The following is a 26,490-nucleotide window of genomic DNA, read 5'->3' on the forward strand; positions in this document are numbered from 1 at the left end:
GACGCTACGCAGCTTATACGAGGAACGTCATATTTCAAGAGGATGAAAAGGGGCAATTAAAAAAATAAATCAAAAGGTGATTTTTTTTAATTCGAGGGGTTTTTGAGACGGCCTCCTTTTTGAGACGGACTCCTGTACCCGATTGCTTGCTAAATTGTCCTCCATCTCACCAGTCAAAATCAGAACCAAAAAAACCGCCGAGATCAAAACACGCCTGTTTCCGGGAAGCGTGACCTGCGCTGCCGCTTCATTCCAGGCAATGTGGAAGGTGGCTGGAGTTTGCTTAGTCCATTTATTCTTAACTCAATAAAATAACGCTTTGGGGGAAGGCCTAGGAACCGAATGAGTTCTATCTTTCATATCCTGTTTTCGTCCTTCGGATCTCCTAAACCAAGGACGAAGTCCCCGTTCTTAAAGAAACCGATATTTTTTTCGGTAGGCTTTATATTTTAACAGACTCTCGAACCACCCCCACCGCTTGTATGGGAAGTTGAAGCAAAGAAAGAGAATGAGGAATTTGTTTTGTGGTGTGTATGTGTGTGTTTGTGTCTTGATTTCCTGAGAAGCCAGGAAAAAGTCAGACTGGAAAATATCACTTCCTGGCTAAACCACGAGAACTATCTACCTTACGCACCCGAATTAAGTCCAACTGAGTTCAGCGAGGCCAACTCTCCAGCCAGCGCTCAGAAGATAACGACGCCAGTTTACAGGCACCTGTTGGACGCTTTGGAGAGCCTGCCTAGATGAACTTAGATTGGAATTTCCACTCTCTTTAGTGCTTTTATAATGGAGGGCCATATTTCTGCTGGGCCAGAGAAAGGTGGAAGAACACGCTTACAGGTGGAAGAACAAGACCTCATCTAGCCAGCAAACAGATCGGGTGGCTCGGATCGAATTATAGAAATGATGTGGAGGCTCCGTTTAGGCTCCGAATATTAGGCTCATTGCCTGGGGAAGGAAGAAGTCTATGGGAAGTCAGACTCTCGTTGCTTTCCTCAACCACGGAGAAAGTAGACTAGGCCAACTGGTGGGAACCGATGACGCCTTGTGTGGACTTCTTCGGCTGGTATTCCTCAACCTCCTTGGGTCCTCCGATGCTGTTGGACTACAACTCCCATCATGCCCAAACAGTTTAGCCAATGGACACGGATGATGAGAGTTGTAGTCCTGCAATATCTAGGGACCCAACATGGAAGTCCAGGCGTGTGAACCCTTTGGACTGGACCCAGACTTGAGTCATCCTTTAGAGGAGACCCACTGAAATCAAAGGGGCTCGTTTTTCACGGCTAACTAAAACTTCATGTATTTCAGTGGATCTGCTCTCAAGAATGAGTAAGTTTGGCTCGGAATTTCTGAACCTTTAATCTGAGCCACATAATTAGCAGGTTATTTTGCCTAACCGGGGAAATCTCCAGAGCTCGTGCGAATAATACCGACCTGTCTCGTGGGCTTGCACGGAGATTCAGCACGAGTAACATAAAGACAGAACAGATGCATTCACAGAGTGCATTGTCGGGAGAAGGGGACGAGAGAGAGGGAGAGCGCTAGCTTTCAGTCTTAAATTAATTTCCAGTTTGTGATTCAGGTAATAACTCAGGTGGGGAGCTCCACCTATTTTTAAGATTTATCCCCTACAAATTTGGTTGTACTATAATCTAAGAGCGTTACTATCTAAGTGATGCTGCATCATTTAGATGCTGAATCTTTTTATCTCCAACGTAAAATAAACACATTGACTCAAATATTCTTTCCATAGAGTTCAACAAGACTTGGGATTCATTCTAGTGCATTCTGAAATTAGTCTGTGTTCCATAGGGCTTATTCCTAGGTAAGTGTGCAGACTAAGGTTCCAATCCTATGCACACCTACATGGAAGGAAGCACCATGAAACACAGTCAGACAAAGTGCAAGCCAAGCATGCCTATTCAGAAGTAAGACCTATTGAATTCAATGATGCTTACTCCTTACAGGTAAGTGCAGAAAGGGCTGCAGACTAGCTTCTAACTCCAGGGGCATGAGATCCAGTTGCTTAGAAACTGTTCTTAGGACTGCCTGTGTGGCACCAATTCTTTTATTTTAAATATTTATTTTGAGTTTATTATTAAAACATTTATTATTATGATGGCAGCTTTCACCTATAGTAAAGCCACTTCTACTAGAAATAAAAAACGAGAAAGGTGACAGCCCCTAAGTGATCAGTTATATTTAAATGCAATTTCTTTTGACAAAACCATTGGTTTTATTTAACCTTAATAGGTTAAATTTTAATAAAGGAAAGGGCCCTACTCCCTGCAGCATAAGTTAATCTAAGGTCCACTAAACATTTAGAAGCGTAAAGGAGCAAAGTGAAAGCCTACCAACTGTGGCTTCCTCAGCTCAAGAACTGAAGCTGATTTAGTCCACAAATTTCTCTTTGATGTTTAAAATTATTTTTTAAAGCAGTCATCATAAGTGGAATGTCTGTTCCTGCTGCTGATACAGTGAGTAAGAATTGGGGGGAAGGGTTGAATCTAGGGCGGGGAATATGTCGCCCTCCATGGGCGTAGCCAAGATCCACAAATATTATTGAAAAGCATTGAAATTACTTAATTATCTGAGGTTCTGCCCCCCCCCCTTTACCAGAAGCCTGCCCCACGTGATGTCATCTTTATGGGGTGATTTCCTTAAAAAAAATGCTCAACAACTTTGGCTGCCCCCCCCCAACAAAATTACTGGCTATGCCCATGTGGCCCTTTAAATGTTTCTGGACTCCCATTCCCATCATACCTGGCTATCGGCCAGGCCATGATGGCTGATACTGATGGCAATTGGAGACCAACAACATTTGGCAGGACACAGGTTTTCCACCTTGGAAAAAAGGCTTCAGTCAAGGAGTTGTCTCACTCTAAGTGTCCCAGCAGGGCTGGATTAACCATTAAGCAAAATAAGCACGTGCTTAGGGCATCATGGGAAGGGGGGCACCACAGAATTTTTCCATTGCTGGATTTTTAACATTAATAGTCACAAATTGCTCAGCTGAGCAATCATTTTCTCAGTTGAAGTATATTAAAAATCCCAACAGAACAACTATGCCAATAGGGCAGGTTGAATGCCTTAGCTCTACTAAGTATAGAAGCAGATGTGTTATGTAAAATTAGTTCTGAGGATCTGATCAAAGACTTTGCAATTAGAAAAAAGTAGAATTTTTTTTCAAATATAAATAAAGTGGAAGTATACAAAAATAAACATTGTTTTCGATCTTGCTGTAGGTTTTGTTTCATTTTGGAAAATAAAATTTTATTTTATGGTTTATTATTGTTTATATTTTGAATTAGATATATATGAGGGTACCAAAACCTCTCTTTTTTAATACTGTTTTTATTTATTTTCATGCTACAGAAGATAATTTGGAGCCTCTAAAGGTCTTAATTGTGTCCCAGTTGTGGATCAACCCAACTAGGCTGTTCTATCTAGTAACAAAACCAGACATCACAAATTAAACAAACAATTTATTTACAGGCTACTTTTCTGTTCTTTTTTTTTCAGTGCAGTATTTCTTGGCCAGATTACACAAAGCAACACATTTTGGCAAGGGGTTGGGGTTGGTGAAATACTTCACATTGTGAATGAGGGGTGGCAGGTGGGGGAGATAGAGAAGGACAAAGAAGAAGACATGGTCTCTGTGATTTCCTGGACCCGGGAAGGCTCCTCTGCCAGCAAAGATGGGAAAGGTCTCCCCTGAGCTACTTCTGTGAGTTTACTTCCTATTAGATCCTGAGGCTGAGCAGGACTGCCCTCTCCCCACAGCCCACTCACTGCTGTGGGCTGATGCCCTACATAGTTCGAGAAACCTCTGATCTTCCCACCTGCAGCAGAGGTTAGTACCCCAAATCTGGCAGTTCAGAGGTAGTTTACCTCATAAAAAAATAACATATTTCCTAGGGGTTATTGTACCCCACACCCACCTGCAGTTAGGGGGTGCTACTATTTCCCAAGCGGGGCGATCACTCGGCTTTTGGCAGCTTCCCAAACAGATAGCTGGTTCTCTGAGAGGCAGTCATGGGGAGTCCCGTAGGCAAAAAGAAGGCTCCAGGCGCCTTAGAGGTTCTCTGCCTTGGTCCAGGCCTGTGGGAGCCAAAGGCGGCTCAGGGTGAACTGCAGTCTCCGATCCGGCCGGGTGTTGCAGCTCGGGGCTGTGCCGTTGCAGGGCCTGCTCGGGGTCGGCCCCCGCCTCAGTCCGTTCTGCATCGCTGCCGGGCTCCAGATCCAGGGATTCAGCCTCGCTGCTTTCGCTCTCGCCTTCTGAGCGGCTAGGGCTGTGCTCCACCTCTCCCTCGACTGTTGGCACAGCACCCCCTGCTGGCTTCTCTTCTGGCTCCTTCTCTTTGTCCTTCTGCGCCTGCGCCTCCTTGGAGTGCCTCCACTTCATGCGCCTGTTCTGGAACCAGACTTTCACCTGCAAGTGAACCACAGAGCAGAGACACACAGGGCATCAGATGGGGGACCTGAGGCTTGACTGCAATTCTCCCTCTCCCAAGGTCCAGGGCACCACTAACCTCCAGCCCATGTTCTTGTACCCCTGGCCCAGAGATATAAAAATAAGGAATTCATGTTTTAAAAGAGTAAAACATTCTAGTCTTCATGGGCATAGGAAAATAAATAAATTTCAGGGTTCAATTCTGAACATGTGAAATATTGTGTGAGTTTTCCTTTATTTTTTATTAGAAGGTTTTATGAGCATAGAGAAAATATTTTCTCCGTCCACAACTTAGCTGTATTATAGTACCCCCTCTATTCCCTACTCCAATAATTTTTGCCATCACAGGAATCATGGGCACTTGATCCCATTGTGCTGAGTAGATCTGGAAAAGAGTGGCCCACAAGCCCAAGCTTAAGCAGAAATGAGCAGATCTGAATTTAATAAGAAAAACACTCGTTTCCAGTTTTTGAACAAAAATGAATTAGAGAAGATAGGAAGTATGTTCAAAAGACAAAGACTTATTATTACTCTGGCCTCTCTTATTTCGATCTTTTAAAATAATTACCTTAAATTAAAACAGTTATGTAAAAAAAAAATTGAAATAAGGGAAACAAACGGCCGTAAATGCAGTTGTCGTCTTGATTTTTCATAATAGGCTCCCATGAAAATTGAACATAATGTTTAATATACAACATAGAGAGGCTATAGCAAAACCTAGAATTGTTCTTCCAAAGTGGGTGAGTAGCAGTCCCAATCCTACTGTTTACTCAGAAGTAAGCCCTAAAGATTTCAGTGGAACTGCTAGGCAAGTACACACACAATTGCAGTCCAAAGATGTTTACTCTTTACTTATTAATCTCCTCCCTAAGCCCACTTGGGTATTCTGTTGAAATCGATGGGACCTGCACTCAAATGCTAATATGCCTAGGATTCCTGTATTAATCTAGAAGAGGTGTTTTCCTGGCAACTAGCCACAAAATCCCCATTGAGGTTTTTCTTCCCTGCCACCAGAGTCCTTTGTAGTTCTCTCTTGGGGCTGAGTATATTGAATGGATACACTTCAATTAAAAAGGAAAAGGAAAAGAAAGCCAGTCTGCTGGAACAAAGATATACTTCCAACTCAGATATGCTCAGAGCAAACTCAATGGAATCAATGAGCCTAAGTGAGTTGATTTCAATGGATGTACTTGGAATAGATCTAAATGTTGAATAAACAACTCAGTGTATATTACGTGGATGGCAGTTGCTATCTCTGCATTATCCAGGCAAATATCATTGAGGAAGTGATCTTTTGAAATCAATGTGTCTACTGTATAGCTTATTAGGCCTTCCACATTGTCACAATAGAACAGCACAGTCCCTTATTCCCCGCTCCCTCCAATCCCATGCCCCTCTCTCTCTTCTTTAGCTAAAAGTATTTTCATTACTGATATTTAGTTGTTTAGCAGGCTCTACAGTACAGTGCTCAGCTTGGAAACTCACATAAGGGTTAGGATAAATTATTGCCAATTTTCTACTGGAGTCCCAGATTCACTGCAGCCAGACTAGCTTGGGTGGCAAGGCAACAGCAGACCAGCTGCACTTTGAAATCAATGTTGCTGGCTTTGTGGCTGATTTCTGGTATTCCATAGGCAAATGCTACTTGAACATAAATATGTTAACACTGACGATTTGGGGCTGCATTTTTTCATGTATGTGTGTCTTTCCCAAGTGACAGTAGGATTATCCTTATAGAAACCAAGGGCACAGACCAAGGCAAGCTCTTTCAAACCCCACTGCTTTCAACCAGGAGAAATTTATGCTGCAATCGCATACACACTTTCCTGGGAGTGAGTCTCATTGGAATCAATGGGGCTTACTTCTGAGCTAATATACATGTGATCAAACTGGTAAACATATATAAACTCTCCCACTGAAATCAGAGGGGCTGGAGTGTGCATGATTTTGGTTGGATCATGTCCTAGATGTCTCCTTTATTTGTGCTTGTTCTCTTAGGTGCAAGAGGTTACATAATATTGATTTATTTATATTAAATTAATGTATTTATTTGATAGATACAGATTTAGCAGCTATAGATGACTGCCTTTCTCAATTTCAGTGGTCACAATTATGCAGTTTTCAACATGGTGAAGTCTAATCCTGCATTGGATTGGGCCCCACTGTATAGAAAGCCAAAACTCTGATATTCAGTAGGACATGCACAGCACTGCAGCCATAGTGTATTCTTTATTATACCTATATGCCCCCTCATCCCACAAAATATAGTCATGAGCTTAATCCTAACCATGTCTACTCAGAAGTAAAGCCTATTGAATTCAATGGGGCTTACTCTCAGGTAACTAGGGTTGTAACCTAATTTATCCCGTTACTTTTGGTGCACCCTGAAGCATAATCCTGTATATGTTTACTCTAAAGTATTGATTGGTTGAAAATTAATTCTGAAAATTAACTTTAATTGGATTGGGACCAGTTTATACACTGGTAACCTGATCCTTTTTAAAGGTAGGGTCCAGCATATAATTATGTTAACATGAATGAAAATAGTACATGTGGTACAATGGTTAGTGTGTCCAGGTTTCAAATCTCCACTCAGCCCTTAAACTCACTGGGTGACCTTGGGCCTGTCGCTCGCTCTCAGCCTAACCTAACCTTTAGGGTTGTTGTGGGGATTAAATAAGAATTATGGACCCTACGGGACCCCCTCTCCTGGTATGCCCCACAGAGTACCTTAAGGTCCATAAATAACAACACATTGGAGGTCCCAAGCTTCAAGGAAGTTAGATTGGTTTCAACTAGGGCCAGGGCCTTTTCAGCTCTGGTCCGACATGGTGGAACGCTCTGTCACAAGAGACTAGGGCCCTGCGGGACTTGCCATCTTTCTGCAGGGCCTGCAAGATGGAGCTGTTCTGCCTGGCCTTTGACTTCGACTCACTCTGACTCCTTATATGGGATTTGGTATATAAATTTTCCCTTGGCTTTTTTGCTGGCCCAAGTAGGACCAGCATGGATAGCTGGCTCAGGTGAATATCTGATGTTTCCTCCCATTATGGTCTTGATTTATGGGCTACTACTAAAATGAGGCTGCATTTTAAGCCGTATTTTAAGCCATATTTTAATTAACTGTTTGTTGTTGTTGTTTGTTTTGTTTTTTTCTATTACGTTTTATTGTAATTCATGTTTGGAGTTGGCCGCCCTGAGCCCAGCCCTGGCCAGGGAGGGCGGGGTATAAATAAAAATTTATTATGTGCTATTATTATTACTATGCAATCCGCCTTCAAATCCTTAGAGAAAAAGCCGGGATGTAAAAGAAATGAATGAATAAATAAACATTCCTCAGCACACCTTAACATTCTGTGTGTATTCCAGAAGAAATATATTCCAATATATTTCCCTAGACTCCGAAAAACACACACCACAAACATATAGCCTTAGATGCTATATATCCTATAGAATATTTTCCATTGCAATGAAATAAGGGGCTGGAAAAGTACTTTGAAAAATCCCTTGAGGATATCCTTGAGTCCTGCTGGACTGTTCCACAGCTCATTCGAGGGTGGAGAGACACTGGTTTCTCAAGGAGAAAGGTGTTTGGCTTGCAAGATTTTGCACCCATAAGAAGAGAAGAAGAAGAGTTTGGATTTGATATCCCGCTTTATCACTACCTGAAGGAGTCTCAAAGCAGCTAACAATCTCCTTTTCCCTTCCTCCCCCACAACACACACTCTGTGAGGTGAGTGGGGCTGAGAGACTTCAAAGAAGTGTGACTGGCCCAAGGTCACCCAGCAGCTGCATGTGGAGGAGCAGGGAATCGAACCCGGTTCACCAGGTTACCAGTCCACCGCTCCTACCAGAAACACCTCGACCTTGTCTAACAGTCAGCAGCTTGCCTCCAACGTAGCATTTCACAAGGCCGAAATATCACACGGCCTCTCTGCTTCTTTAGTTGCGTTTCCTTCCACGGCTGCACTTCACAGTCGAAGCCCCCAATCCTCATCTCCCTTCGCAGCCAATTTCGTCCTTCCTCGCTGGCTTTTCCCACTCGCAGCCAAAACAAACACTCCGGGTGTAACGGACATAAATCTTCGCGTGAACTTCTGGTCCCTTTCCCCCTCTTTGCTCGCTTCAGCAAATCGACATGTATTTACTGCATTACTAAGCACGAAGCAATGTGAAGATACCTCATATTAACGCTGCAATACTTTACAAATTAAGCCCGAGGCGAGGGGGGTGGGGAGCACAAGTATCTCAATGGCTCTCTTCTCTCCGCCTGCCCGCGGTTGTCTAATCCCCGCCGTCCCAAACGCGCAGCCTGATCCTTTGCTGATTTCCCCACCAACAGTGTGGCTGGACGCAAAGGGGGCTAGCTCTCAAGATTGCAATGGTGGGAGGGGGAGAAACCTCCGCTTTGGTTTACGCGGAAGCAAACGCAAACAAACTCGGCAAAGAAAGATGTAAGGCTTCAGAGGAACTTCTCTTGGATCGAGCGCACGCTTTGCAGGGAAATCCTAAACATGCCCGGGATTGCAGCCTTAGTGGACGAGCTTCCCGTTTATTTCACTACGTGGGTTCTCTAGTTCAAGAAAGCTTATACCACAATCAAACAGTTTTTAAAGTGGCGTAAGACTCGTGTGTGTGTGTGTGTGTGTCACCCCTATTTCTCTGGAATTTGTAAAACATCATAAAGATGGTGTTGATGATTATTAAAGGCCTGCCCTCTTGAAATAAAGGGGAAATGTCCTCTCATCTAGACTTTTACTGATACTACATCTCACTGATTGTTGGGTTAACCCGATCCTAACCTTGCGATGCCCGTTTTCTGTTTCCCTGGCGCGTCGAACCAGGGATCCGCGCTACGCGCAAGCGCTTACCTGCGCGTCCGTGAGTCCTAGCATGGCTGCCAGCTGCTTTCTGTCCGGCTTGGTGACGTACTTCTGGATTTCGAAGCGCTTCTCCAAGCCTTTCCTTTGAAGATTGGAGAAAACCGCTCGGGACCACGAGCGCTTCCGCTTGTAGGTCTGAGGCAGCGTGTCTTTGGTGAGCACCGCGTAGGGCCCTGAAGGGTGGAAGGAAGGCACCAACGAAGGAGGGAGGGAGGAATGGAGAGAGAGAGAGAGAGAAAGAGAGAGAGAGGTGTTGAATGAGGGGCCGGGGCGCCGAAGCAGCAAAGGGCGAAGCGCGTTCAGTGGGGCGCACTGGTAGCCCAACACCTTCAGGATTCGGGCACTAATAAAAGACCCATGGGTCTCTTAGGGAATATCCTAACAATAGACTGCACCTTTTTTTTGCAAAATAACACTTAACGGGTACTCTCGATTTATTTCAAAGCACTCACCCCAGCCTCCCAGCCCACTTTATGAGTTCAGCCTACACATGAGTTCGACCTTTATTTTACTTTTAGGCACCGTTAGTGTTGGAGATCAGGTCTGTTGAAGATCCCCTCCCGTTCCCCGATTCTTCCTGAAGGTGAGCTACCTGTAAACTCATGACTTTCCAAACAGCACTTACTTCTCTTTGCAGTGTAAGCAGCCCGTGGATCCCATGGGAACTTTTCTTCCAAGTACTGTATGAATAGCCTTTTAGGATTGCTTTTAGGCAAGGCCGAGGGGGGCCAAATTCTCGCAAGCACCCCCTCTCAATCCTCAAGGCTCTCTCTCTTACCACACCGTTCCTACACACACGGTTAGGAGCTGGGCACTCACAGCCGCCCACCGCTGCCACCACCGAAAACTCGCAATGGCGCCCTACCGCGATCCTAAAGAACGCGCGCTTGGACGGCGCGGTTGTTAGGATCTGGCGCCTAATCGAGCCTTCTGCAGGTTTGCTTGGCCATAAGTCCCATTGACTCCCACGGCCCTTACTCCCAAGTAAACCGCGCGCGTTCCTGGGAATGCGATCGCCGGAGAGCAGAGCGAAAGGATGGCTTGGGGCAGAAGGGGATCGCCCCGTGCGCGCTGGGTGCGGGTTTAAAAGAAGGGTGCGTCTGTACCTGGAAAAGTGTCTTGAAACTGGTGCTGAACGGAATTCCTTGGGGTTGTGTTTAAAGGCCCCAGGACCGCGGAGGTCTCGTTAATGGGCTCTAGAGACGCGAAGAACTGGCCGGCCGGAGGCTGTAAGGCGGGGAGATGAACCCCAGATGGGCGGCTGGTGGTTAATAAGGAAGTCAAATCTGCGGGCACAGGAACAAGGAGAGCTCGGTTACAGAAGAAGGCAAGGAGAGAGAAAAGGCGCACGTTCCCTGAAGCCCCTCGCAGCCAGGTTAAGGCAGGTTAGACTCTGGGCAGAATTAGGTCTTATGGAGAGGCCCTTCTTTGGGATCCCCCGCCCGGTCGTGCCTTTTGCTTCCCTCACTTGGAAATACGGGGAGCCAATCCTGCTGTTCTTGGGGAGCCTGCTGCTCATTTGCTGAGAGGGGGGCTCCACTTCTACCCCCCCCCAAAGTCCTACCCTGCCGGGAGCGCGGCTTACCCTTGTCTAGGCAGACGGGAAGAATGGTGGGCTTTTGCACGACGTTGTTGGACGGTGGCGAGGCTGCTAATTACACCCAGAAGGAGCACCGTTCCGTTCAATGGTTTTACTCCCGAGTAAATGTGTGCGGAGGCTCGGAGCCTTGAAGCTGCCTTTTTCACTTACATCCACCCACGGTGTTACAGATATTTAATTTTATTTTTGACTTGGAAGCGAGCCCTCCCCACCCCTGTCCGGTTGAAAGCAATGGGACTGTCCTCCCGGGTAAACCTTCTTAGGTTCAGGATGCGGGTGATGGGTTGTTGTGGTTTTGCTTAGGATGGGTTGCAATCCCCAACTTTTTTCCTGCGGGGGTACTCCGGACTGAAGTCGAGAAGTAACCCAGAGAACTAACCATGCGGCTCTGCCCCTTTACCAGGGCAGGTTTGATGGGAATAAATGGGAACATTAACTTCCCCCAATTAAGCTCTTTGGCTCGGGGTGGTTTGAACGATCCTCCTATTCCGCAAGATCCAGGGCAGAAGGTGTTGGGAGAAAGAGCAAGGAAGAAGCAAAGGGGATTGGCGGATCTGAGCAGAATCTCCAAACCAACATTATTGGGGTATAGAGGCGCTTTACCGTGAAAACACACGCCTTTCTCTCAGCACCCTCGCCCCTGTTAAAAAGCTGCGTTCACTCTCTGTAATTATTAGTTTCACTAACACGTCTGGATTGAGCTCTCACTCGTGATCCGGCACACTTTTAACCCGACACTCTTGGATTTATGTCCGAAGGGAATGGCGAACACATTGACTTGGCAGAGAAGTTCCGTTGGGGTCAAGGGATTTTTATTTTTTAGCCAAGCGTGTAGAGGAAGATTTGGGGCCCACTGAGTTTTGATCCAACCGATCTGCCTTAGCTATGGAGTGGATCTGGCATGGTTCCGAGAGAGAATAACAACAATAACAACAGCAGCACCAATAATGACTTGGGGGGGGGCTCTCAAAAATCCCACTGGAAGGGAAGAGGTCTGTCTGTGAGTCACCCTCGGAATTCAAGCGTTGACGACCCATTTACCAAATGGAGAAGTGAAACCACCTTGGGTACAGTTCCTGCTTGTTCGCATCAATGGGAATATTTAGCCCTGACTGCAATGGGATATTATTTCCATCCAGTGCCCCAGGCCTCCAGGCTAGAGTTGGCAGTCTTTGGACTGGATATGCCCCCAAGGTCATTTTCTCTCTCGCCCAGACCCCACTGCCCCAAAGATCAATCCCAAAATTGAGGTTGTTTGGGGATGGGACCAAAGAAATACGTCGATGATTTATTCGCACTGGTTTCAAAAGAAAGTGAGCTTAAGCATGCTTTCACTGCAATGTCGAAATCCAAGAAACTTACTTCCAAGTAAATACGTGCCGGAATGGGGAGGCTGGCGGCCTCTGTTTGTTGTTGCTGCTGCTGCTGCTTTCTGAAACATTTAGGCAAGTCGATTGCTCAACTGGGCGCTCCGTTGAGCAACAACCAGCACAAATATGAAGGCGCTGGGTTCCTTCCCCACCCGAAGAGCACGTCGATTACGCGATGAAATTTACGTTTCACCCCGCGCAAATACTCGGGGTTGCAACTACCTATCCACGAACTGGTGAAGGCCGCCAGAATCACCATTTCTCCTGAGAACATTAGAAGCGCCCAGCCGAATCAGACCAAAGGACAATCCAGCCCACCGTGGTCAACTCAGATGCCCCCCCCCGGGGGGAGCCACATGAAGGGCAGGGGCGAAATAACGCTCGCCTTCCTGGCTAGGGTACCCACCACAGCCCTTCTCCAGGGGCCCTGAAATGCCAGGAGCTGAACCGGGCTGCATAGCTGTCAACTTTCCCCTTTTTTAAAGGGAAATTCCCTTATTCCGAATAGGATTCCTCGCAAGAAAAGGGAAAAGTTGACAGTTATGCCAACTTTTCTTGTTATTCTTCTAAGGCACGAATCTTTTAAATTGTGGACATGACTATCATTTAATATTTCCATACATATAATTCCAGGAATCAAACTCCGAAATCGGAGGGGCTTGCCTATCTGTCTCACTGCCTCCCTATTTAATTATCCACAGAGTCATGCATTTTTATACAAACAGAGACACACGCACGAGATCTATACAGCTATGAGCACGATCGACGGCGAAATTGCGCTCAACGTCCATTGGAATGAATGACGGTTCCCTGTCAATCCGCACAAACCCCCTTTCCTGCTTCAGAAGCAGGACTCCTTAAATTCACCAGTGGGGTGGGGATGGGGAAGAGGATGGGGATTTAAAAAATAAAACAAAATAAACCCTCGGCTTTCTCTCTACCTCTCAGCGTGTTGCTCTCCTTGAGTTTCGGGTCAAACTCGGCGGATAAAATGCGGTCAATCCCAAACTTCAAGTCTTTGCTGGAGGGCGCGGGCGCCGAGCCGGGATGAGTCTGGTGGCTGGGGCCCCTGCCTCCTCCGGGAGAGCGGTGCTGCTGCTGCTGCTGCGGGTGAGGGTGGTGGAAAGCAGCGGAGAGAGGCGACAGGCGGGCGGGGAAGGCGACGGCCCCGTCGGGGGCCACCAGGGGCGTGGGCCGGAGCGGGGAGGCCGCGGCGTGGAATTGCGAGTGGGCATGCACGGCCCCCAGGTGCGCGGCCAGCGCGGGCGCTCCGGGCAGCCCGTCCACCGACGACGCCTCCCCGGCGGCGCTGGCGGCGGCGTGCAGAATGTCCGCGATGCAGAAGGAAGGTTTCTTGAGCCCCGACGGATCCAGCGGGAAGCAGCCGGGCCCCGACGGGGCGCAGTAAGCCGCCGACCACAGGCTGAAGTTGGAGGCGTAAAAGGGCGCCAGGCCGGCCGTGTACATCCTGCCGGGGCCCAGGGAGAGCCCTCCACGCCCGGCTCCGGCTGCTGCTGCTGCTACTGCCGCTGGAGGAAAAGTTCCGCGGCCGTCGAATGAAGATCGTCAGCGCCCGAGTGCCTCTCGGCCTGCGCGCATCGCTGGGGGAGCCGAGCGGGGACACGCAGCGCTGTGCGAGGCGAGCCGGCGGGGAAAGACAGGCGCGTCAAACCAAATAACAACAACGAGGCGCGGGGGAGGCGCCGCCGCGCCAGAAACTCCCCTCTCGAGCAGGAGGAGGGGAACGCGGAGAAAAGGAAAAGGAGCCGCCCGCCCACCTCGCTCCGCCAAGCAGCGCCTCCCCCCCAACCCAGGTTTTTTTCTTTCCTTCGAACGCGGCGTCAAAAGAGCAAACACTTCTTCTCCTGGCAGCGGATTGGGCGGCCGGAGACCAATCGGAGGAGCGGAGGCGTAGCCGAGGAAGGGCGAAGGGGCGGGGCGGCGGCGAGCCACGCCTCCTGCGCGCCAAGGATGAGGAAGAGCCAGGGATGCCCTCTGCTTCTGCCTGCGCCAAGGAGAAGGGGGAAGATTCTGACTCAAAAGCCTGCAATGGCTCTTCTTTGCTGCACCCTGTCAAAGGCGGAGGCGCAAAGAGGTCCGACGCAGGGCTGCCCTGCCCTGCCTTTCTTCCCGTTTCCTGGAGGCGGTGAACAATCCGGAGTCAATTCGCATTCCTCCCAACGCCGCTTTCAAAGAGGAAGAGGGAGCGAGGAGGCCTCCTTAGCGGGGCGGGTAGCTGGACCACGATTCTCACCATCCTGGACCTTTGGGGTGGGGGCTGATGGGAGTCAGAGTCCAGCAGTATCAGGCGCTGCCACAGATTTTCGATCTCTATAATTTAATGGAAAGGGCGTCTCCTTCTCTAATTCAGTCTAAAATTTTGCGGACTGGGAAGAAAGATTAAACCTTCATAGAGATGTCTTTCTGCTTCCTGAAAACAAATTGAGCTTCTGAATTGTTCAGGCAGGGCAGAAAGGCCCCGTCTGGTGGCTCTTGCTTTGCATGCTGAATCGCGAATTCAATCCTTGGCATCTCCAGGTAGCGTAGAAAAAAATACAGAGTTCCTGTAAACATATTTGGAGAGTCGCTGTTAAGTGTAGATAAGACCAATACAGTACTGAGCTAGGTGGACTAATGGTCTGGCCCGGAAAAGGCAGGTTCGTATAATGTGCAGTAAAACACTTTAATATTTTATTTAGAGAAAGAGAGAGCCCTCGCCAAAAGAGAGAGCGGTAGCGCAAACAATACGAACCTTTGCTTCAGAATGCGCTACAAACAAAAAATATCAGCCCAGATAGGTGACCTTTGATTTCTATGTGATAAAAATGTAAATGTGCATTCCTATGTATGTTTAGTCAGACGTGAGTCCCATGGGGTTCAGTAGAGATTATTTCCGATAGGATGCCTAGGACAACCACGGCAGTCGAATTCGCAATATTCTATCCTATTTTTTAAAAAATAAACGCCAAAGTCAAAGGTATACAGTATGCTTCCTGCAGATCCAGCAACTAGTTAAGACGAAATAATTCCATTTAGACAAAAAAAAGTCTGGGTTTAAACAGAAATACTAGAAGAGGGCGCTTCGCTCAAGTGAATGAGAATCCTACTAAAAGGTTGCTTTTCATTTTAAAATTACGTTTTAAAATCTATCATCAGTTAAGTCTGTCTTCCCACAAAACCAAGAGGTATACATACACTTCATACGGCTGCGATCCTATTTACACTTTCCTGGCAGTGAATCTCAGTGAGCACAATGGGACTTACTTCCGAGTAGACGTGCCTAGGATTGCACTGTAAGTTGTGCATACGGTTTAAACAGAGTCAGGAGCTGACATTTGCTTGATAACGTAAGCATTTAATCTATCTTTTCTGTATCCTGACAGCCATAGTCGAAGCAGAAGTAGTGCCATTAACTTCAGAAAGGTTTCTTGTAATGCGCTGAGGATAAAGTGGAGGTTATTTAAAGACATTTGCATTCAGGCAGGCGGTTTATTTTTAAATGGTTGAATGTTGAGGAAATGGCAAGATTTTTCACTGAGCAGGTAGAGACTCAAAGACCCAAAAAAAACCAGTCACACAAGTTTTGCATGGAATGAGGCACTGATTTCCACGGGAGAGGGTGTGCTACCTGCGCGTCATTTTCCCACTGACGTCAAGGGGGCTTAAATGGCTTTAGCCATAGCTGGCTGGGCTGTGTGCAGCTCTTTTGAAAATACGCGCGCGCGTGCGCACACACAGATACACAGAAAGAGGGGACAGAGAGAGAAAGAGTTGTTGAATGGAAGCCTCACAATCCTCGATTCAAAGGGGTGTTCACTAACGCAGGAGTAAAAGAGTGTTTCTCTGGACATGGCTGCAGGAGAGTAAGCACATCCTTCGGCGTGCTGTTTTGAATATCAAGTGCCGGGAAGACATACCCCAGCGTTAAAAGTATTTCATGAATCTCATGCATAGATTTTAACATTTCACCTGTCAAAACTGCAGAGTCGGTTGTGCCAAAAGCCACTTTTCTTCGACTTGTCACCTTTTTCTGCAGCCTGTTAATTTCCCTTAGTATCCGCCCCGCACCTGGATGAAGCTGGGGTCTCTTTAGGTTTAACATGTTTCCATCCTTCTGAACAAGACGAAGCTTAGCTGATTTAAACCTTTCGAGGTACCGTTCCCCTGCACGATAAAACCGACGTGTCCATACATCTTTCGGGGAGGGGGGAATAACAACCGCTTGCTATCGCGTGCAGACTTCTCAGGGAGCAAGTGCCATTTAGCTCTTTGGGAGCTGTTTTTCCTTTGTTGCAAGAATCAAAATTATGCACGGATTAATGTACAGATTTGTGCACGATAGTGAGTGCTGTTCACTCATAATGGCACACGATTGTGCTTCGGGAGGGAGGTGCGGCCTCTCAGCATCTAGAAGAAAAAATGGGTAGCATTCTTGGACGCCTAGTATTTAATCACTACAGCTTCTAACTTCTGATCAATTGCAATTGTGGTTTTCTATTAATATACGATGAATATTATTAGGCTGAAACTGACACAGCAGGCAGTCCTCTGAAGAATACGGGAGGGCGCCTGCATCCAAGGGAGAAGAATCCATACTTCCCTGAGGATCATGGATATGATCGGCGACTTGATCACCAGCCCTATTTGGCGACTGGATCCTAGGGGTGGTAGCTCAATTTCGACGGAACTCCTCCAGTTATCAAGCTAGCGTAGTTAGGATCACAGCCCAAATATCAATAATGTAAGGTCATGAGTGAAAGAGAAAACCAATTCTTTCAGGGGGTAAAAATCACATTATTCACACAGGGAGGAGTTGCAAAACTTCACCTTGCAAAGTTCCTACACAAACATTGAGGATTTATTTTAATAAATAGCACCCCTATCCAAATCCCTGTTACAATAAAGCAGGCGGGTTTTCGGGGAATTCTAAACGTAAATCCCAGTGGTTTGCTTCCCAAGAATTAGTGTTACGGTGTGAAGGAGCTCCTAACCCTGAGTATCTTTACTTGAGAGTAAATGCCACCGAAGATAATTGGAATTGCTTCAGTGTAAGGATCCCCGCCTCTAAAAAATAAGGGAAGCCGTCCGTTTCAAAGTTGGGATTCCGCTAGTTTCAACCATGTTTGTGACTAAAGGACTTTCCCCCTGAAATCAAAAGCGATTTATTTCTTTGGATCATGGCCCAGGGACTTCGGTTTCACCTGGATGAGGACCGGCTTGCGTGGCTGCAGCCCTTTTCCATGACAGCTAGCGGAAGAACTGCCAGTGAGTGAGGGGGGATGAAAGTCCCATTTATTGATTTACTGAAAACGAAAACATTACAAAAGCCCAATTAACTGCTGGGTGGGTGGATTTCGAATAGCAAAAACAGCCCTTTTCTCAATCCGGTGAAGAGGATGAAAAAGGCAGAGGTTGGACAAATTCTGGAGGATTGCCCGCATCCCCAGAATTCCCATTCTGGACCAGGAATTGGGAATCGGAGTCACTCCAGATCTTTATGGACTCCAACTCCCATCAGCCTCATTCAAGGCCAGCGGTCAGGGAGGATAGGAATCGTAGTCCAACAATATCTGGAGGGTCGCAGGCTCTCTATTCCTGTTCTAGCAGAAATGTTTTTTTAAAAAAAACTCTTAAAAAGCAAAATGATAGTCATTCGCTTTCGTTTCAACGGGACTCCACTTCCCTGGTTATGGTTGTATTAAGAGCGCAGCCTGAAGCCTCCTTTCTAAATCGGTTCAGTTAAGGAACAGGAACATCAGGGATGGTTTACTTTCAAGTAAACATGTTTGGACAGGGACCTACGGTTCTAAGTTGCAACTGAGTCGAGATCGATTTAAGGTCAGGGATGGCGAACTGGCTCGTCAGTTACACGAATCAGTGTCTCATGGATAGATACTATTGTTTAGTTTGGAAGGAGTAAAAAACAACAACAAAAACAACAGACAAATTTCACCCCCTCGGAAAATCACCGCGGCGATGTGCGAAATAATATGAAATATATATTATATGGGTACCACGTTCTAGGCTCACAGAGGTGGAGTTGGGCCTCTGGCCTTCACAACGAAACGTTTTCCTTCGCCCTTTTGTAGTCGCCGCCGTGCTAAAAAGGAAGCCGATCTGCCGACGACCCCAAATCTATTTTGTGTGTATTGGATAATCGGGGGGGGGGGGCGGGGGCGAGGCAGAGCACATTTTGGATAAAGGAACGGAAAGATGCGGGGGAGGGGAGAAGGGAAACCGCTCGATCAACTTTTAAATGCCTAAGGATATCTAAAAATAACTTGTAGGAAATACTCTCCCAAATATGCTACAATGAAAAGGCTGACCTCGGGCTGCGCCTCCTCGCGCCTTGGATGGAGCGGGAAGGGAAAGCTGCGGCCCTGGTGGGGGAATTCTTCGCGGGGTGGGAGCCGTCTGTTATTGTTATTTTCGAAAGAGCACCGAAAGACCCACAACCACCCAGAAATCGCTTCTCTCCAGAGAAAAAGCGAAAGAAAAGCAGCTTTCACCCAGAATATTGTTGCCCTGTTAGGAAAGGAAGTGCTTCTTCACGACTTGACTTGCGGAACTCACTGCCCCAGGATTCCCTGCTTACCTCTAAGTTAGGTGGTTGATGAAAGCACCCTTAGCTTTACTAATACTACTATTACTATTAGCCTGCCAATGTGGACAATGTGTCCGTCCACTATTACTAGCCACAGAGCTTCCATGGGCAGATAAAGTTTGCCTGTACATACCAGATGCTGAAGACAGATAACAGCGACTGGTCATCGCCTTCGGGTCTGTTTGTGATCCTTCTTGGCTGCCCGTTGTTAGAAGCTGGAAGCTGGATCAAATGGACCTTAATCGAATTGTGGGACAGTGGAACATTGTCAGCTATCTTTCAGTCTAGCCCACCTCACAGGGTTGCTGTGAGATTTGAGAAGAGGGCGGGGCTATCTAATGACATAGACAGAAGTGACGCAGAATCTACAGTACAGGGTGCAGCTACACCAGCATCCCTGACGGATAGCCGTCTAGCCTATGCATCAATACCTCCAGCGAGGAAAGGCCTCTTTATACCTGGGAATTTTCTTCCAAGGAGACTTTGCTTTGAGCTCCTTGGAAGACATGCAATTAAATGGACAAACAAAGTCCGCTGCCTGCAGGTTTGGGCATCCAGCCTGTCACCGGAGCTAGGACATAAATTTTCCTAGCGGGAAAATAAATTGGGGGGGGGGGCAGCCGTGGCTCACATGGCATTTCCAGGTAGGGTTGAGAGAGTGAGAGAGACCCCCGTTTGGAGCCCCGGGAAACCGCTGCCAGTCAGTGAAAACAGTACTGAGTTGGATTTACCAATGGCAGAAAGAAGGGTGGCAATCGCTCTGTGGGGGGTTAGTCAGGATTTATTTCTGAAGTTTTAAAATTGTGCACACAAACACACACACACCCTCCCTCCCCTGCGAATCTCTCTCCTGGCCTCCTCCTGCTCTCCATCCCATCTGCCTGGCTGGGCTAAGTTCCCCTCCGAGTTCATCGGGGACTTTTCGCGAAGTCCCCCGGATGGGAAGATTAAAGGGAAAAGTCGCAGCCGTATATTTATGTTTTCATTGCTAGAAGGGAATTGGTTTCCTCGCATTTATTTTCGTGGTTGTAATACACAGGGGCGGATTTGCGTCACCCCCGCAACTTGCCGGTCGAGATAAAGTTGCACAAATATCGAGAAGGGAAGCGCTCAGGCCCATTATGGAGTGTGTGTGTTTTTCTCCCTCCCTCCCCCCGCTCCTTTTCTTCTCTCTCTCTCTCTCTCTCTCTCTCCGGAAGAAATAAGGATTTCTGCTGGATCCTAAAATACTGAAGGCGCTTCTATTTTGGGCCCCCAATCTCGCAGGCGCATCCGCTCATTTAGGCCGCCTTGGAGCCTATCAAAAACAGGAGATGACCTGGGCTCTGCAAAGCCACTCGGCTTCCTGCTTACCCTCTTCTTTCTCCTGGAGCAGAAGAAGCCGGGGGTTGCAGCCAGGGAACGGCTCCGTCCTCCTGAGCCGCCTTGCGGCCACAATCTCGGCTCTGGAAACCTCCATGTTCAGAAAGTACTTTTTCCCCAAGTCACACAGCGCGTGGTTAACCTATGGAACGCACTGCCACAAGAAGTAGCAAGGGCCACCAACTTGGATGGCCTTGAAAGGGGATTGACTGTATATGCCTCTGAATGTCCGTTGCTGGGAATCACAAGTTGCTGGTGCGCTCATGTCCTCCTTTTGGGCTTCCCGTGGGCACCCGGTTGGCCATCGTGAGAGCAAGATGCTGGGCTAGATGGGCCTGATCCTGCAGGCTGTTCTTACGTTGCAAGTTATGGGCTGCGTGCACGTGGTGCATTTAAAGCACATTCCCACCTCACAGGGGAAAAAATAAATCACAGGAGCTGTAATTTTGTTAAGGGTGCTGAGAATTATAGTTTTGAGAGGGGGAAAACAGGCAGGCAGCCATGGATAGGATTGCAGCCTTACTAAGAGCGCAAGCCTACAGAGGTCTACACGGAAGTAAGTGTTTAAATTTGGTTTGGGAGAAAGAAATGGCTGTGATTTTATGTTGTGAACCGCCCTGAGACCTACGGGTATAGGGCGGTATACAAATTTAATTAATACTAATGCTACTAATAATACACACGTGCAAGGTCACATGCACGTGTGACTGGGCTTGGGTTACAGTCTAATCTTCACAAAAAGAAAAAGAAGTCCTTAAGTCGTCGGCGGTCGCCTTGCACCTGCGTGAGCCAAAAAAAAAACCCTGCAAAAATTCGTGCGGCGTTTCCAAACAAATGTGGGCCTTCGCAGCGCACCCAATGCTGAAGGGAACGATGAGCAGCAGCCAATATGGTCGGAAAGAAAGGCTGGTGAAGATGAGAGGGTAAATGCCCACCAGGACCCCCCCCCCCGCAAAAGAAACGAGAGTTTCGCCCCAGCGCGGAGCCTGCGCCTTGTTGCGGCAGCCACGCCACGGCGAAGTGGCTGATTTTTGGTCTGGCTGGTTGCTTTGTTGCCCCAACTGAAGGCGGCCTGGCGTTGCTCCAGCGCGTCGCCCTCCCCGCTTTCTCTGGCTTTCCTTAAGCCCCCCCTGCGTTTCCTCTCCTACCCCTTCAGTTTAGCCGTTTCCTGCGGCTTCCTTTTATAGATGACCCCCATCCCAAAGGCATCCCGTGACTCTATTTCTTTCCTCTGAGCTGGAGTCTCTCTGTAGGTGTGAGTACACGTAGACATACACGCGTACACACACACGCGCGTATGAACCGATATATAACGATCTAAGTAAAAAGGAGTCTAACCGGTGACTAAATCGGTACCGCAGTCCTTGGCGGGGCTTTAAAAAACACGCATTGACTCTTTTAAGGCGATTAAACACCTTAATCTCAGGTGTTCATCCTTGGGAGAAAGGGGCGCCACACTGATTTTAATGGCATTTTCGTCCCCGCGGGAACTGGAGCGGAGTGAAAAGACGCGGAGAGAGGTCACCTTCCTGCCTCCTCTAATTCAGGGGTGAGGATTCTGGACTCTGAAGATGGTGCTGAACTCCAGCTCCCATCATCCGTGACCGCTGGCCAAGTTCACTGGGGCTGATGGGAGTTGGAGTCCGGCAACATCTACCGAGCCAGAGGCTCCCTATCCCTGAATTAATCGCGCTCCCGGCGTCCTCTAGTGCTAACACAACCCTAAAAGTGTCACGGCGATGAAGGCTGCCGTTCAAAACCCACTTGCTTAGAAGAGGGGCCCACCGAATTTCGCAGGACTTACTTCTGATGAGTAGACAGGGTTAGGATCGCGCTGCGCGTCGGTCTAAATAATGGCTCAGTCCACATATCACTTAAAGTCCAAGCGGTTTGACTCAAGGCCGCACGTCCGCCCCACAATAAGGAAATCCAAAGCATGCTTAAAGCCTGATCCTATAGCAAGGCAGCCCTGTATAAGGAAGTTTTTTTATCTTTGGTGTTTTATTGTGTTTCTATATTTTGCTGGAAGTCGCCCAGAATGGTTGGGGCAACCCCTGCAATCATTAGGATGTACCTCGAGCAAATACTACAGGATCAAGACGTGAGCGGCTGCCAGCTTTCATTTCGAAAAGGGCTCCTGTGTTTCCAGGCGCACCAGATTAAATTTCCTCCATTGCTTAGGAAAGCCCGATGGAAGTCTGTTTGCCTGGCGGCTCTGAAATGTGCAGAAGCCCAGGGGAGCGGGAGGAAGTTGGTTGGAGACCCCCAGAAGCAATCTTGCCTGCAAAGGACCTGGGTGCCAAAGCGACACACGGGCATTCCTGCCGGATGCTGAAAATCTGCAACGTAAGTTAAATATATGCGATCATACTGGGCATTTCCTGTTTTCAGTGTCGTGAAGCGGGATTGTTGCATCAGGGAGTGCGATATTCTTTTTGGTTGCTGAGCTTTGACTGCTGCTTAAAACACCTCTTTGAAGTGGCTGCAGGCAGCCCACGCTGGGCCACGGGGCCAGAATAAACGCTCTTGCAATTACCCTCCGGCGCTTTTATCTCCGTTGCAAAACCCTCCAGAAACCGACCCAGTCAGCCCCTGGTGACGCTCTTGCGGTCGCCTCGGCCTTCCTTCCCCTTGCTGTCCTCTTTCGCCGCTGCTCAGTGAAAGGACCTCTGCAGCCTTATCCTGCAATTTGGGTTTCTAATGGTTTGGAAGCAGGATTCCCGAGGCATTGGCCCGGGATTCGTTTTGCTATACACTGGTACCTTGGTTCTCAAACTTAATCCGTACCGGAAGTCCGTTCCAAAACCAAAGCATTCCAAAACCAAGGTGCGCTTTCCCCACAGAAAGGAATGCAAAATGGATTAATCAGTTCCAGACTTTTAAAAACAACCCCTAAGACAGCAATTTAAAAGGAATTTTACTATCTAACGGAACCATCGATCCATAAAATGAAAACAATAATCAATGTACTGTACTATAAAATAAATAAGACAGTACTGTAGATGATAAAAATTAAAATTAATTTTTTTTCTTTCCTGCACTGATGATAGTCATTCTTTGGATGGGGGGCTTTTAACCATTTCCACAGTCACACAATCAATCAATCAGTCGTTGAACTGGGTTCCACACAGTTACAAAAACAAATTAACCAAAAAAGCCTCAAAAATAAAAATGCAAAATAAATAGCAAAAACAAAGCGCCAAACTTAATCCATTCTGGAAGTCTGTTTGACTTCCAAAATGTTCGAAAACCAAGGCGCAGCTTCTGATTGGTGCAGGCGCCCCGGAAACAATAGCCGACAAGCGCATCAGACGTTCGACTTCCGAAAAACGTTCAAAAACTAGAACACTTACTTCAGGTTTTTGGCATTTGGGAACCAAGGCGTTTGAGTACCATGGCGTTTGAGAACCAAGGCGTTTGAGAACCAAGGTACCACTGTATTACTTTTCTAGAGCTCACTTTGCCTTCTGGGATGTGAAGACCAAGTATTGTCCAATAGGGGCTGGGAGCTCAGTGACAGAGCATCCGACTTGCAGGCAGAAGATCCCAGGTTCAATTCCTGGCATCTGCAAGGATGGCTGGCAGACAGACAGACACCCCTGCTTCAAACCCAAGACAGCTGCTGCCAGTCAGTGTAGACAGTATGGAGCTAGATGGACCAATGGTCTGACTCAGTATAAGGCAGCTTCCTATGTTTCTTCTATTAAAAGGCATGGCTCCTCTCTCTCTCTCTCTCTCTCTCTCTCTCTCTCGTCTGCTAGATCAGGCCAATGGCTGACTGTGTCAGTGATGTTTGTGGGAAAACCACAGAGGACCAAACACAAGAGCCTTCTCCTCCCTCCTGCCCCAGCGCTTTCCAGAAACTCATATACCTGAAGGAGCGTCTCCACCCCCATCGTTCTACCTGGACACTGAGGTCCAGCGCCGAGGGCCTTCTGGCGGTTCCCTCACTGCAAGAAGCCAGGTTACAGGGAACCAGGCAGAGGGCCTTCTCGGTAGTGGCACCCGCCCTGTGGAACGCCCTCCCACCAGATGTCAAAGAGAAAAATAACTACCAGACTTTTAGAAGACATCTGAAGGCAGCCCTATTTAGGGAAGCTTTTAATGTTTAATAGACTATTGTATTTTAATATTCTGTTGGAAGCCGCGGGGTATAAATAAATTATTATTATTATTATTATTATTATTATTATTATATTCAGAAGCATTACTGTCTCTGACCATGGAAACAGAGTTTAGCCATGTAGCCATTGACAAGCCATTCTTGTTCTCACAACCACCCTGCAAGGTAGGTGGGAAGAGGCTACACACTTCTCCAATAAGTAAGGATTTCAACCTAGGCTGCCTCCATCTTACTCTGGCACTCTACCCTGCAATGGCTTCATCCCACCAAAGAATTTCTCATTATCTCCTACCCTGTCTAACTACAGAGCACCCACAGACCCTCAATTTTACGCACCCTTAACTTGCATAGGATTCAGTGAGATTTACTTCCCACTGCATTAGATAGGGCTGCATAAGTCCTTTGTTTGTTAAATAATCTGAAAGCAATTTCTAAATCTGCTTACTCGGAGATAAGTTCAGCGGAGTTCAAAAATTCAAATAATTTCAAAATGGCCATTTTCCAAAACTGCATTTCACCCCCAGTTAATTTGAATTAAGCTTTTGTTGTTTTGCATTGATAACCCTATCAGCTAATTAGGAAAAATGACATGGGCATGGCAAACTAGGGGGAAATACTTGCATTTGAGCCAGCTGAGGCCAATTTAACACAATAGGACTGTAAGAAGTGTCATGGCTCAAGGGCAGAGCATCTTCTTGGCATGCAGAAGGGCCAGGATTCAATCCCCAGCATCTCCAGGCAGGGCTGGGAATGTCTTCAGTCTGAAACCCTGGAGAGCTTCTACTATTCAGGGTAGACAATACTGAGTTCGGTGTCCTGAGTCCTGACTGAGAATGTTATGTACTGAGCTGAATAGGATCCAAAATGCAGCAGTCTGATTGGTCCTAGAACAATAGGATCCAAAATGCAGCAGTCTGCTTGGTCCTAGAACAATGCAGCAGTATGATTGGTCCACAGGAGCCACCCAATCCAGCTTCAGGTGGAAGTGAATCCACAACCTGATTGGCCTACAGGAGAATCCCGGAATTAGCCAATCACATGCAGCCCATTGTGTAAATAATGTATATAAAGCAGATATTTGGGGGAACATTCATTCCTCCTCACCACTATGAGCTGAATAAAGAGCATGAAATCCACTCTCGGCTACGAGTATATTTCAGAAAATAAGGCAGCTTCCTATGTTACTAAGATCCATTGAATGTGTCATCATGAGGTCTGTGTAGTCTGGTGCCCAGGAGTGTCTAACTTTTGGCTCTCCAGATGTTGTTAGACTTCAGCTCCCATCATCCCTGTCTATTGGCTGGCCGGGGCTGATGGGAGTTAGAGTCCCAACAACATCTGGAGAACCACAAGTTAGCCACTCTTGGTGTAACAAGGTGAGGGAAATGGAAACAATGAGGCCGTAGGAGAAGGCCTGTCGCATCCATCGGAAAATGGTCTGGACAACACTGGCATTGATTTAGATCAGATGGGGATTGGTGTCTCTGCAACAACAGCTCCCATCATTCTTGCTGGCTGGTGTTTATGAGAGCCAGTTTCCTGCTTATTTCAGGATCTGCAATACAGGCAACAACCATTTTATGCACGTTCAATATGTACACAGCTGTGCACACACGCATTATTCAAACCTGGAAATGGCACTTAAAGGGGCAAAAACGACCCCCCCAAAGATGGCGAAAGCAACAAAAATGGTGCAAAACAGCATCTAGCAATCCCATGAGCCTTTGTACTGACCTTTGAAACCAGTGGAGAGTTGGAGTCTGAGCAAGGAGTTTTTTGCAGGCTTTTTCAATGGTGGTCCCAATATATGCAACTTCAGTTAAATGCACGCTGCCTTGGAATGTAACTGTTACGTAAATGTACTATAGACTGGGCTGCCAGATGGTCACCTTCTGCTTCCAGGAGGAGAAAAAGCCCACTTACTCCTTCTGCTTTTGAACAGCTCTTACCTTCACTGGAAACGGTGGTTTGCTGACAACGGCAGTGCAGGCAGGTAATTTTAGACTCTGGGCTTCAGGTCTCGGTGAGGGCTCTTGAGCTAGCAATATACAGTGGTACGCCGGGTTACATACGCTTCAGGTTACATACGCTT

The 26,490-nt window shown here is 47.4% G+C and overlaps 1 protein-coding gene across 2 annotated transcripts; it reads right to left on the reverse strand.

The window, feature by feature from the left end:
• Nucleotides 1-3,475: 3,475 nt before the first annotated feature.
• On the reverse strand, nt 3,476-14,031 carry HLX (H2.0 like homeobox). 2 transcript variants are annotated; one of them, XM_081000245.1, is made up of 4 exons: nt 13,251-14,026; nt 10,446-10,625; nt 9,328-9,512; nt 3,476-4,435 (listed from the first exon to the last, which is right to left on the reverse strand). In XM_081000245.1, the coding sequence occupies exons 1-4, from the start codon at nt 13,774-13,776 to the stop codon at nt 4,037-4,039; spliced, it is 1,290 nt and encodes a 429-aa protein (XP_080856371.1). In that variant the 5' UTR covers nt 13,777-14,026; the 3' UTR covers nt 3,476-4,036. The 2 variants fall into 2 exon arrangements, with proteins under 2 accessions (XP_080856371.1, XP_080856372.1); XM_081000246.1 differs by lacking the exon at nt 10,446-10,625 and having other exon boundaries at nt 13,251-14,031.
• Nucleotides 14,032-26,490: the final 12,459 nt, after the last annotated feature.

This window comes from Podarcis pityusensis (assembly GCF_964106645.2).
Source record: "Podarcis pityusensis genome assembly, chromosome: 3".
Classification (NCBI taxonomy): Eukaryota; Metazoa; Chordata; class Lepidosauria; order Squamata; family Lacertidae; genus Podarcis; species Podarcis pityusensis.